The sequence below is a fragment of the Puntigrus tetrazona genome, chromosome 20 (assembly GCF_018831695.1).
Source record: "Puntigrus tetrazona isolate hp1 chromosome 20, ASM1883169v1, whole genome shotgun sequence".
NCBI lineage: Eukaryota > Metazoa > Chordata > Actinopteri > Cypriniformes > Cyprinidae > Puntigrus > Puntigrus tetrazona.
This window is the reverse complement of record NC_056718.1, coordinates 18802734-18815336: the sequence shown is the minus strand read 5'-3', so window position 1 is coordinate 18815336 and position 12603 is coordinate 18802734. Positions and strand designations below refer to the sequence as shown.

Below are 12603 nucleotides of genomic sequence, written 5' to 3'. Positions count from 1 at the left end.
TTACACATAAGATTGTCATTCCCAACCATAACACCTGGGCAAGGCTCAGATGAGGAGAGGCTCAGAACGAACATTCTGATCATACAATCACAATATAAGTCTACAGACAAAGAGTTTAAAAAGTCGAATGTACCTCCAAGAGAAGTGGCCCGAGGGCTTCCTTCTCCACCATGCCCTGACTGCTGGACGATATGTCACTCTTTTGCACTTCATCATCTGGAGACATCAGAGCTGCTTTTTCTGTTGGCATACAAAGAACATCATGTTTAAATTTCTAGAAAGTAACTTTAAAGTCATCTAAATTTTAGCACATAAATATACACTATGGAGTAAACAAAAAATAGTAAAAAAAAAAAAAAACAACAACCAAAAACATAATTTGTATTGAATTCAATTATAATAAAATACGCAATAAATATTTATAATGTTGTAAAATATTTATATTTCAAATAAATGTTGTTCTTGTAAAGTTATTGTTTATCCATGCATTGAAAGTAAGAAGAAATATTTCATAAACAACATATCAGCATATTTGAATGATTTATGAATGATTATGTGATACTGAAGACTGGATGTCATGAAAATTCAGTTGTTCCATCACAAGAAAAAAATTATAATAGGCTATATTCAAAAAGAGTTTTATAAAATTGCAATAATATTTCACAATATTTTGTAATGTATTTTGGTCAAATAAATGCAGCCTTGAGCTTATCAACACTTCTTTCAAAAACATTAAAATATATCTTACTATGCCCAGATATTTGAATGCTAGTATATCAGTAAAACACCCTTTTTTGCCATTTTAATTAATTCCATACCTTACAAACCAATCTTACGCATCCCTATCCATAAGAGCTTTCTCTAATGTGTGTGGAGCCTTATACAAACACACAAAAACATGCATCATTTCACTATTGTCCTCCTTCCTCTATTGGACTGGGTGGATGAAAGCTACGCAGCGGAAGCCTCTCTAAGACTAATGTGAGCAAAGTGGTACTTTTGGATTGAAGCCAGCCACAGTAAGTGCAGAGAGCACTCTTGAGAAAATCTTGAGACCGAAGAGTCACAATTCGGTCACTCTTGTCCCAGTTCAACTCAAAGAGCTGATATAAAGTGTCAATGATTATTCTGCGGCCAAACTACTTAACCTTCTTTCTCCTCTTGAGATCAAAGCTTCTGAAGGACCGTTTGAGAACACGGCTCAGTCCAGCAGCTGGAGAGAAGAGAGGACGAGACTGTTTGTTTTGGGCTGCATTTTAAGTGAAGACTTCTTGAAGGAAAGGCTAAATTTAGATCAGAGCTCGAGCGCCTTATTTACACACATAATAGCAATGTAGCTCTCACCAAGGAACTTCTACAGAGCGCTCAACTCGGCAAAGACATCAATCTGGTTAGTTGCCTCCTAAACTCTGGAACGCGAAAGTTTAAAAGGAGGTCAGTCTGGGAGGAAATATGAGTTTTAGGGGTTTTACAGAGACGTTGCTTGGCCAATATGTTGTAAGGAAAGGTAATGACAGAGTTAACTTCAAATGTCCACAAAAGGTATTTTTTTTAATGGTTGACATCTCTCAGTGTGATCTTATTATTAATGAATAAATTTGCCTATATTACTGCACATGGCTACATTTCTATATAATAATAAAAAAAAATCATTCTGTGCAAAATGTACTTTTTTATTATATAAGCAGGCTACTTAAAACAGTTATTTAAAATAAGTGTTCTTTAAGTATCTGAATGTTTACAGACAACAGTAATGGGTTTTCCTATTTGCCCTCAGCAAATTGCAGCCGTATCAGCCACTTAAGGACAAACAAAGCACACGTGAAAATCTGTCAGTGCGCCAGTTTCATGCATCTAATAGTTCTCCATCCCAAATGGTATAAATGAAAGCATATCTAAAGTAAAACATGGCGTAAGTGTAAGCACACACTGTCAAGCAACATGCATATGCCTCAGTGCGCAAAGTATTTGCAATGAATGAATCATGCCGTGTCTCGAGCACGCACATGTGCCATATGCGGGAGAAAAGAAAAACAAGCTCAGAATCGTTTCTGAAATATTTTGAATTGATTCAGGATCACAGAAAAGAGAATCGCTATGCATCTGAGAATTGTTTTTTTCTCCCACCCCTACTGTAAGTGCAACTTTGGGCCTTTGAGGCCAAGTCAAGTAAAGTCCCCTTTAATTATATAGCATTATACAATATAGATTGTGTCAAAGCAGCTTTACTATATTAAACACACAAAAATAGTACTGGTAATGCAAGAGGACAGTAGTGAACACTCAATTTTCTAATTAAAGTTGGTATATCATGTCATCGTCCTGATCAGTTCAGTTCAAATAGTATCAATGTGATCAAGTCGATGATATTGCCAATAATTAAGTGAGCAAGCCAAAGGGGACAGTGGCACTGAGAGTAGGCAGCTTTATGAATCATAACATTAACAATGTAGCTTTCCTTGTGGTTTGAAAACTGAAAACTTGCAAAGTTATTTTGAACCCAGGTTGTAGAGGCTGAAATGAGTCAACATGTGGTAAAGTCAGTGGAAAATATTTGGTTGAATCTGCGGAAGAACAAGAGAGAAAAAGAAGCGAGCTCCACATCCTCACGATTAGCCCTAAACAAATTAATACAAATGGGAGTCCCGGTCAATCCCACAATCAGCCTCCCTGGCAATCAATCACGGTGTTCTGACACCCCTCCCACTTCAGACACAGCCAGCTGCTATGGCAGCAGCGGTACTGTGGCAGTGCTGCAGCAGGAGATACCTGATCTCATAACAGAAGGCTTCCGATCTGCGTGATGTAAAGGCTTTATGTGTTCGGTGTGTCACACATACACAGACAGCTGGCCTACAGATACAGAACTGCCAGAACTCTCCTACTCCTTTTCAAAGGGAAACCAGATGAATCGAAGCAAAATACTTCACATTTCATTTATTACCGCTGTTTGCACAAGACATGATTCACCATTACTATTGCTCATACTTAGGGCTTATGACTGAGAATGAGAATTAAACTTTTGTAATTCACCCCACACTGTTTGTAATACTAACAATGTATAATATTCAGCTCTTTCAGTAGGGCTGGGTTTTGAAATTTTATGACTCGATACAATTGCTTATGAACGCAATGGCCAATCAGAGGCATTCAGATGAGTTATCAGTCAGGAGCTCCATTGTTCAGCAATCCTGACTTTTGATGAAAAAAGCAAACGACAAAGTGCAGACGTACATGCGATGCAAGTAAAAGAGATTTATTCATCATGCACAGCAGATTCACTGATTTTAACGGGAGTGTTTTTAAAGTGCATAAACTTCCTCTAGACTGAGCTTGAGATGATGTCCTTTGCTAACCTTTTTAAGCAACTGCTTTTTATATATGGTTTACAAGCAAAACAAATATTGACAACTTTCCGTAGCTGAAACACTGATTGAGGATACAGATTTCAGTAAGTTGTACTATATTTTTAAACATACCTTTAGATGTTTATTTTTGTTTATTTCGTGCTGAAACAGGCGCGTTTCTTGATATGAGGTGCTACAGCGATCGGTCAGTACACATTACACAGCACCAAAACAGCATTTATTGTTCGAATATGAGACTTTAAAAGTAATTGCAATTTATTGGATTACAAAAATTATTTTTTCACAGTTTCAGATTTCAGATAGTAAAATCATACAAAACCAGCATGGGGAAAGCTTTCACCCCCACATAAAATCACATGCATTCCAATTAAAATTTGTGGATTCCACCCACGAAAATACACTAAACAGGCACCCTAATAGGCACATACCATTACAGCAAATGGCTTAAAAACAGTTTTATTCTAAACCATACAACAAGAAATCAAGCTTCTGGATCATGAAATAGCCTACATTTAAAAGGAATTATGTATTAAATATCACAATTGTGATGCACTGAGAATCATTCTAGAATCACACTATGATTTACTGAATTGAAATAGATCAAATTGTGAGGTGCGTAAAGATTCTCCTCCCTGTCACTTTACATAAGAGTGGCAAAGTGAACAAATTACTATCATTATTCATAGTACTCAAAAAGAGCTGAATAATAACTCAAGCAATTTCGCCCAGGCACTGAACTTCACAGCGAGCAAACAAAGCTAATGGCTGCCAGTTTTCATGACCTTTGACATGTGAATTGTGCTCTTACTTCATTTCTCAGGTTTCAAATCGAATCAGATTTTAATTTTTTTCAAGTGCGTTTTCTAAAGGTCTGGAATGTTAATGAAGAGCGCTGTTCTGTATGAGAGCATGGATAAAATGTGAAAAATGTCTTTGATGTACCCTTCATCCAACTGAAAGTGACATTTGGTCCTAGTGTCTTCATTCATATCATCTGGCAGACACATCAGCAACCTTTTCATATGCACAAACAGACCGGATTGATGTCCAGGAGCCTCAAAAAGTTGACAGATCAGAAGAACTTACTGATGTACTTCTGAATTTGAGCTGATATCATTAATGATCAAAATTAAAGATGGGCGACGTAATTAAAATCTTGACAATTATGATATGCTGATGATAAACCATGATTACAGATATTTTTGCTGGAAATTCAATAGAAAGATGGCTTCCAAGACACATCCTGCTCTTTTTTCCCCACATCTTTCACATCTACTACGGTATACACGGACATACTTCACTGCGCAGTATTATATGTCATACTGCCAAGCCTTAAAAGTGTCATAAGAGGCCCTTCAGGTTACAGTCCAGGTAAACATGTTGGTATACATCTGAAAGGTTAAGATCAAGAGGTGAAAGTTAGTTCCGACAACATTAACACCACCCTGAAGCAGGGATATTAGAGGTGGGGTGGCAAGTTCCTGTTTCTCCTTTCTCGCAGGGAGCAAGGGGAAGCTGAGGTCTACGAGAGGCCCTCTCTTGCACAAGGTCAGGGGGCAGAGCAGCATCGCCATTGGCTGCTCTCTCGCACGCCCCTGCGGCCCCCCCCCTCAGGCTCTGAATGAAAACAGAGAGGGGTAGCGCTCTGGGTGACTATACAACGAGTGCAAGCGAATGAGTGAGAAGACCCTATTAAAGGATGGCAAGGACCAAAAACAAAGTTGTTAAAGTAAACCTCATCAACTCAAAGTATGGGATTTTAAAGAACAATAATACTGAATTTTGTTTAAGGCTGATCATTATATGAAACATGCACCACATATTTTATTTTTCCCCATGCATTCACCAATAAAATTAACTAATGTCATAATTACTGAACTGATTTTAACACACTTTTATTTTATTTTTACAATTTTTCAATTAATTAAGTTGTAGTGCTTTTATAATTATAATATATATATATATATATATATATATATATATATATATATATATATATATATATATATATATATATATATATATATATATATATATATACACACACACACACACACACACTTAAGACTTAATTTCTTTGCTTGCAACACTTCAGCCTCAAGCATTTGTATTGGTGGAATCTGTGACTGCAGGTTTACAAATGCGTCTCATTATAAAACAACCTGAAATGTGTGAAAGCATAACATGCTGTAATCATCTGTCCACAAAAATGTTGCAAATTGTGCGAACGTGAAAATAAAGTACAACTGGTGCACGCTGTGTTCCCAAATGCAGATCACCCAGCCCTAGCGCAAGCGGTCACACGTCCTCATAGAGGCTGACTACACTTTCTCCTGTGCTCACCTATGCTACACAATTGAACCCATTTCCCACCGCTTTGTTAAAATAGCTAACAATAATAATAATGTATTTCCTCCTGCGGTGCACGCAGATATAGCAAAGCAGCTTCAGCAACTATTTGTCAAGTGCCATTTTAAAGGATTATGGTGTATACATTACAGTCCTGCAAAGAAACTAGAGACAGCTTAAAATGTTTGTGCTAGCCAGTGCCTGCCCGCCTAATATGCAGACCCCACAGCTCTCTGACATTGATGAATTTTTAGATCTTCGAATAAACATCCTCTTGTGGCCTCTTTGCATAAGTGATATTCAGTATTCCAGGGGCTCCTTAGTTTGCCATGCCAACAAAACCCTTTTTTAGGCCTGCAAATCATGAGATGACATGTTTACCGCTGTCAAAATGAAGAATGACTGAGATCTGAAATTACTTTCAAGTGTGAGATAACAAGGAGGTAGCTGACATGCTTTGTTCACACTTCAGTTTGCTTTTGAGTTCTCAAGCTTCCTCTCATTTGGAAATAGCTATAACAGCAATCCAAATCAGTTGCTGAAGCTAATCTAAATACCAGCAAGTCTCATGCCAGTGAAAATAATACTAAACTGGTTTAGCTTTAAGGTCAACCAGAAATAATCTCTTAACAAATAAAACGATCGATGATAAGGAAAGGAGCTTGGGTCACAAGGACTTTACTCAATTCAAGGTCTGACTGGTTGGTCTTAGAAAATATTTAACAATTGAGAGGAAACTGAAGTCTACTGACATCAAGACTGCTCCAAGTATAGCCCACTATAGCAAGACACCAGACATTTATGAAATCAACCGAGTGACAAAGTGATGCAAGAAAAACAAGAGATAACTGATGCATTAACTGCAATAAATAAATGTGCTGAAATATTTAGCAAGTCTTTCATTTAGCCTTTGTGCCCACTGCATGCTTTATGGCATTGCTAAACATACAATGCCAAAAAGAACTCAACATAATCTTAAGCAACCAGTCTTACAAAGCCAAAATACTTCACAGCAGATATGTCTTTAAACATAACACAGACATCTAGTTTTGATAAGAGCTAACATCTAATGATCTGCCAACACCGGCTGGCCTTAGATCCAAAAAGTCTGGTTTAAAGGAATACTTGTGCCAAAAACCGCCATCACTCATTCATGCTTATCACTGAAAACCAATTAAGTTCCATTAATTATCAATCGAGAGAGAGAGAGACGACAGCTGGCTGTTCTTTACCTGAACATCTCTCTCTCTGAACAATTAATTACTTCAAAAACAGCGGAACCTTGTTAAGTAATATAATGTAGTGATCTAGTATTTTATCAATAAAAATTATGTGTGGACAGCGCAATCTGCAATCTCTCTCTCTGTGTGTGTTGGTGTGTGTTGTGTGTGTGTGTGTGTGTGTGAGACATTGTGTGCATCAATTATAACAACACATTAATACTGAAGGGTGATTAAACTGATTTGGAACTACCTCTGAATTAAACAGTTTTACTGCATGCCTGCCGGCCAATCAGAATCCAGTATAAAGACAGACCATGGAATAAAATAGAATATTCTAAATATACACAATTATATTTTACACTACTACTATTCAATAACACACTACTATTTAGGTTTCTGAAAGATGTCTCATACTCACCAAAAGCTGCATTTTTTTGATCAAGAACACAGTCAAAAATTGTACATTTTGAAAAAATGCAAAACTTTTACAATTACAATAAAAAAAAACATAAAGTAAAAAAGTAATTAAATTTAAAATAAGCTGATTTTGTTGTAAATGACTGTGTTGCTTAATATGTTTTTTTTTGAAAACCACAAAACCTTTTTATTCAGGATTTTTTAAAGTGAAAAGCATTTATTTGAAATATACATTTTTGTAACATTATAAATGTCTTTATTGTCACTTTTCATCTACAAAATCAAACAAACTCAAACTTCTGACTTCAAAATTTTTAACAGTGTCAGGACAGTGTCAACATCCCAGCAGAACTTCAAAAGTGTACTTAATCATTGGTTGTGTCTTGAAAATATGTGTTTTCATCATTTTATGGCTTTCTCTAAGAGCTCTTCCCAGTTACTGATTAAAACAAACCAGGCGAGCAAATAATACCATCCTCTGGGCCCCCCAAAAATATCTCAGTAAAAGCCCTGTGCAACTGATGTAGAAACTCAAAAAAAAAAAAAAAAAGCTCACCACTGTGATTTACAGTCAGTCTAACAACCAGATTAAAACCTTTACTTATAATGTTATACGGTTTGTATGTTGTATGTTTTCAGATAAGGCATATCAATAAACTAACCATCTTAAGCACTAAAGTCTTTGCAGCGACAATTTCCTGTCTGTACTGTGAAGTACATGAAAACGCTCTCGCTCAGCCTACACACAGCCTCAAAGGAAAAGCATGGACACTGGCTACTCACCCTGCTCACGCCGTTTGATCTGCTGGATCTGGTCCACGGTGCTCTTTAAGATGTGGCATTTGTCCGGCTTCACGTTCAAGCTGGCAATGTCGCTCATGTTGGCCGACAGTAACTCAGCCAGTTCATCAATGTAGCGGCATTCCAGCTCACGCCGTCGCTTCTCCACACTACCAAACAGGATTAAACAAAAAGATTAGTACACTTAAAAAGAACCTTAAGCATTGTACTTTACAATAATATAAATTCATTATTATTAGGCAAGGTAATGTTCTGGTCATACTTTTCTTAATAAGTGAGGGTAATTTTTGGGAACACACTGCACTTCTGGAGACTCCAGTCAGGTTGCAGTCATGAAAAATGGTGGTTCTAAAGAATAAATGGTTCTTGATGGTTTCACGCTTAATTTTTCATCATAATTTTTTTTTTTTGCAGTTACCTGTTTTTTTCTGACTGCTGTATTTTTGTTCAAATAAATTGAGCCTTGGTGAGCACTATTAAAAATATATTACCAACCCTAAACCTTTGGGGATTTTTCTATTAATTATAGTTTTTTATATATATAAAAAATAATAATAATAATAATAATAATGTTTAGATATATTTTATAATATGCATTTATCAAGTGCTCAGTCACCTGGACTGGGGATGAATAAATAAATAGATAAATAAACAAATAACACATGACAGTATCTGCCTGGTTCGTAATAATGAAACTAAACATGAATCACTTTGACTTGAAATGCTTATTTCGGAACACAAAACTGAACCTACGAGCAGCTCTCCCTTCTTCTGCTGGCACATGAACAACCAACCGCACTCGGAGAAAAAAATAAAAAAATAAACAAAAGAAAAAAGCCAGCCTGCTGCTGCTCTGTTATGATGTTTTTAAGACAAAGCCTTGAAGTGGTAAAGTTTGGCACAGAGGCTGAGTGGGCATTCTGTAAGGACTTGGGCCCTGAATAATTCATGATGCTCAAAGAGCACTATGATCACAAACAGCCCCTGAACCCCGATTTAGCGGTCTCAGCACTCTGCCACCTGATAGAGGCAGAGGATTCTGCAGTTGAAAGGAGGAATGCTGGGCGAGGGGAGACTATAGGTGCACTCAGGGACAAACTGTGGGTGGCCTGGACCCAGAGCGAGGCTAAAACACACACTTTTACACAGACGTATCATTGTAGCGCTAATAAGGGTTGGGCTGCGTATAGGCCTTGCACTAGCAGGCATTCCTCAAAGGCTTATGCTGCACATGGGTTATCAAGCTGAGAGGAGACACTGAAAGAGAGAGCGGCTGAATAGGAGAGAGAAAGACAGATGGTCAGGGGCTACGGTGAAGTAATGTTAGATATCAATGGAATGCAAAGGCTTCAGATCTGAGACCATTTATCATCCGGTCAAAAACAAAAGATCGGCGATGGCAAGGTGAAAAAGCGCTGTAGCTGGAGGCGTGCACCGTGTTAAAAGCAACTGAAAAGATTTGACAGAAACGGACGGATTGTAAAGAAACAGAATAAGAAGGTTTCGTGTTTATTCTTCAACGCATAAAGGAGTATAGGAACGTGCGTGTGATTTTCTGTAAGGGTAAATAAGTGCTGCTCTTTTGAAGCATCATTTATCAAAGAATTCTGGAGGAAAAAAATGCATCACGGTTTTCACAAAGTTATTAAACAGCACAATGGTGTTCAACATTAACAATAATAATCATTTCTATAATCAAGAAAAGAAGTGTTTCTTGAGCACTAAATCAGCTTCTTAGAATGGTTTCTGAAAGATGTGTGACTGCCTGAAAAAAATGTGTTTCAAATATTTGATTTTAAAATAGATCATTTTTCACGTTATTACAGTTTTTACTGTATTTTGATCATATAAATACAAACTTTTTTCAGAAAAAACTCATCAAAACTAAACTAAATATAAACGTACATGTAAAAAGAGTGGGAAAAAAGTCTAAAGTATTTTAAAACAATAAAACATCACAAATTAAATACGCAATATTTTATTATGTAATTTTTATCAAATAAAAAAAGGCAATATAATTTAAATTCTATTTATTTATTTGATCATATATTTATGTAAATATATGCGTTTATCAAGGACTCCATCGTCTAGGAAAAGAAGAAAATAAAGAAATAATTATAATCAATATTATATGGATTATTTGCGTAGCGGAAAATAATAAACGGCTATTTAAGTAACAATCTCCCTTTCCTCCAGACTGCACGTGTGAATGTGTGCTGCGTATGTGTGACCAGCGGCTGCTGTACGAGTGTGAGGATGGAGTTAAGTGCTTATCTGTTTTTGGTTGTCCAACTCCTGGGTGAGTGAGTGCATGTACATACGAATGACTTGCAAGTGTGAGCGCATGTTAACGTGTGTGTGTGTGTGTGGAGAAGACGGCAGAGAAAGTAGGTCAGCGCCTCGCCAAGGTTGTGCGCAGGCGCGCTGCTTACACAGGTCAGGGCACTGTGTGGGGTTGCTGTAGAAACAGGCTGTTACATCAGCCCCGCCAAGGCCCTATGGAAGAGTATCACTCAGCCAGACAGACCAGTTCTCCTCCAACCAACCCTAACACAAGGAAACCTTCTAAAAATGCACTGGCCAGCTATGTTACACCTTAAAAACAACCCACTTTTTAACCGGCATCTTGCATTGCTCGTGACAGATTTTTTTTAGCTATTAAGTTTAGCTTTTAATTTTTATTTATTATTGTTTTGTGCACAGAGACCAGGGTTACTGGTCTACGTTCTGATCCCCAATCCCACTTTCCTTTATCCTATTGGGAAAAAAAAACCCACAATAAAATGGGGTAAAAAGTGTCTAAATTGTCACCCATATAGTAAATTTTTATTTTTTTTTTTCATTAAAGAAATACATGTTTATTGTTAAACAAATGAAAAAACTGTCACCCTTATTCTAGCATTTAAAAGACTATTTTGATAAACAGTTTCCTCTAAAACACATTGACTGTACTGTAAGCTGTTTGCTTGGAAGTCATTGTATTACATAAATGAAATAAGACCTTATAAAACAATAAGCAATGTGAAACACTTCAAACTGGAGAGGAAAGGTGATCTTACTCCTCACCTGGGACCAGAGGTATCGCATGGAGAGCCCTTCCTCTTCCGTGACTCTGGGGTGTTGGGGTCAAGGGCATTCTCCCCTGCAGCACTCATTTTCAGCATATGCACACCTGCAAAACAGCATAGTTACAAGTCAGTCAATGGAGTCAAGTCAACCATTCTACTAAACAACCACAAAGCAGGATAATGACACTTAATCATCCAGAGAAAAAAACAATAGAAATAAGTCAGTGATGGAAGTTGTCACTCTCTGATACCCATATGTTTTTTTTTTTCATAACGGATTTGTTAATCTACAACTACAAAATAATGGTGGAAACAGGATCCCAGGCACCACTTCGGATTGACGGGTTCTGTCAAACCAGCAAACTTCAAGTTAAACCAGTTCTGAAATAGTCCCATATTTCTGTAAACACTAAGGCAAGTAACATATCTCGACCTGATTGAGAGCCACAGTCAGATGCATAGACTGAGGTGACGGCTAGTTCCTGCTAGCAACATGCATAAATCGATGGCTTATTGCGGTGGAATTGTAAATCTGCTGTGAAAGGGCTTGCTAATTGAATGCTTTCTTTGATCTGTGGTGTTATCCACCCAGTGCTACCATCTAACCCATGCTGTGTACTGCTAAAAGTGGCAACCGCTGAACCGCCACTCGTGAGGATACTCGTGCATATAAAGGGCTGGTCAAACTACACTTTTCGTTCCATTGATTTCCATTGACTCATACACATGCAAACGCAGCATACCGGAAATGCACGCTTACACAAAGTTTTGTAAACTGCCCCGTGGATTTCTTACTACATGAAGATAGACCTAGCCTTCCAGCTGAACTAAAGGAATACAATCTTAAAATCTGCAGGACTACAGCAAAGTGGAGATGACATATTTTTTATATATTTGTAGAACTGTCTAAAAAATATTTAAAAAATTCTAAAAATACAATTTTAAATAACCATTTCTATTTGAATATTCAAAGAAAATAATTAAAATATGCTGATTTGGTGCTCAAGTTACAAGTTCACAAAAACAAAATAAAATCTGCATTTATTCAAAACATGTTTTGCAACAATATAAATGTCTTTACTACCACTTTTGATCAATTTAATGTGTCCCTTTATGAATAACTATATAAATAAACCAAGTAAAAGAATGAAGAATCAACCGCAAACATTTGAACAGCTATAACTTAAATTAGTAGTTAATTTTCTTTTCATATGTTAGAAATGAGAATATGTTATTCTTGAACAAAAAAAAAAAAAAAAAAAAAAAAATTGGGGGGAAAATGCTAAAAATCACAACATCCAATTGTCCATGTCCTGTTTACTTGAGTTAATGTTCTCCACAAGCATCAGGTGTCCTCAGTCACAGTATGTAACCATA

At 36.8% G+C, this 12603-nt stretch overlaps 1 protein-coding gene across 4 annotated transcripts in view; it reads right to left on the bottom strand.

The window, feature by feature from the left end:
• ncoa1 (nuclear receptor coactivator 1) overlaps nt 1–12603 on the bottom strand; it is a 43601-nt gene that overhangs the window by 14317 nt on the left and 16681 nt on the right. For all 4 annotated transcript variants that reach the window (XM_043219442.1, XM_043219444.1, XM_043219445.1 and 1 more), the window contains 3 exons: nt 11225–11330; nt 8141–8307; nt 134–240 (listed from right to left, as the gene is read on the bottom strand). In XM_043219442.1, the coding sequence (XP_043075377.1) occupies nt 134–240; nt 8141–8307; nt 11225–11322 (372 nt within the window). In that variant the 5' untranslated portion in view covers nt 11323–11330. The remainder of the gene's footprint in view (nt 1–133; nt 241–8140; nt 8308–11224; nt 11331–12603) is intronic.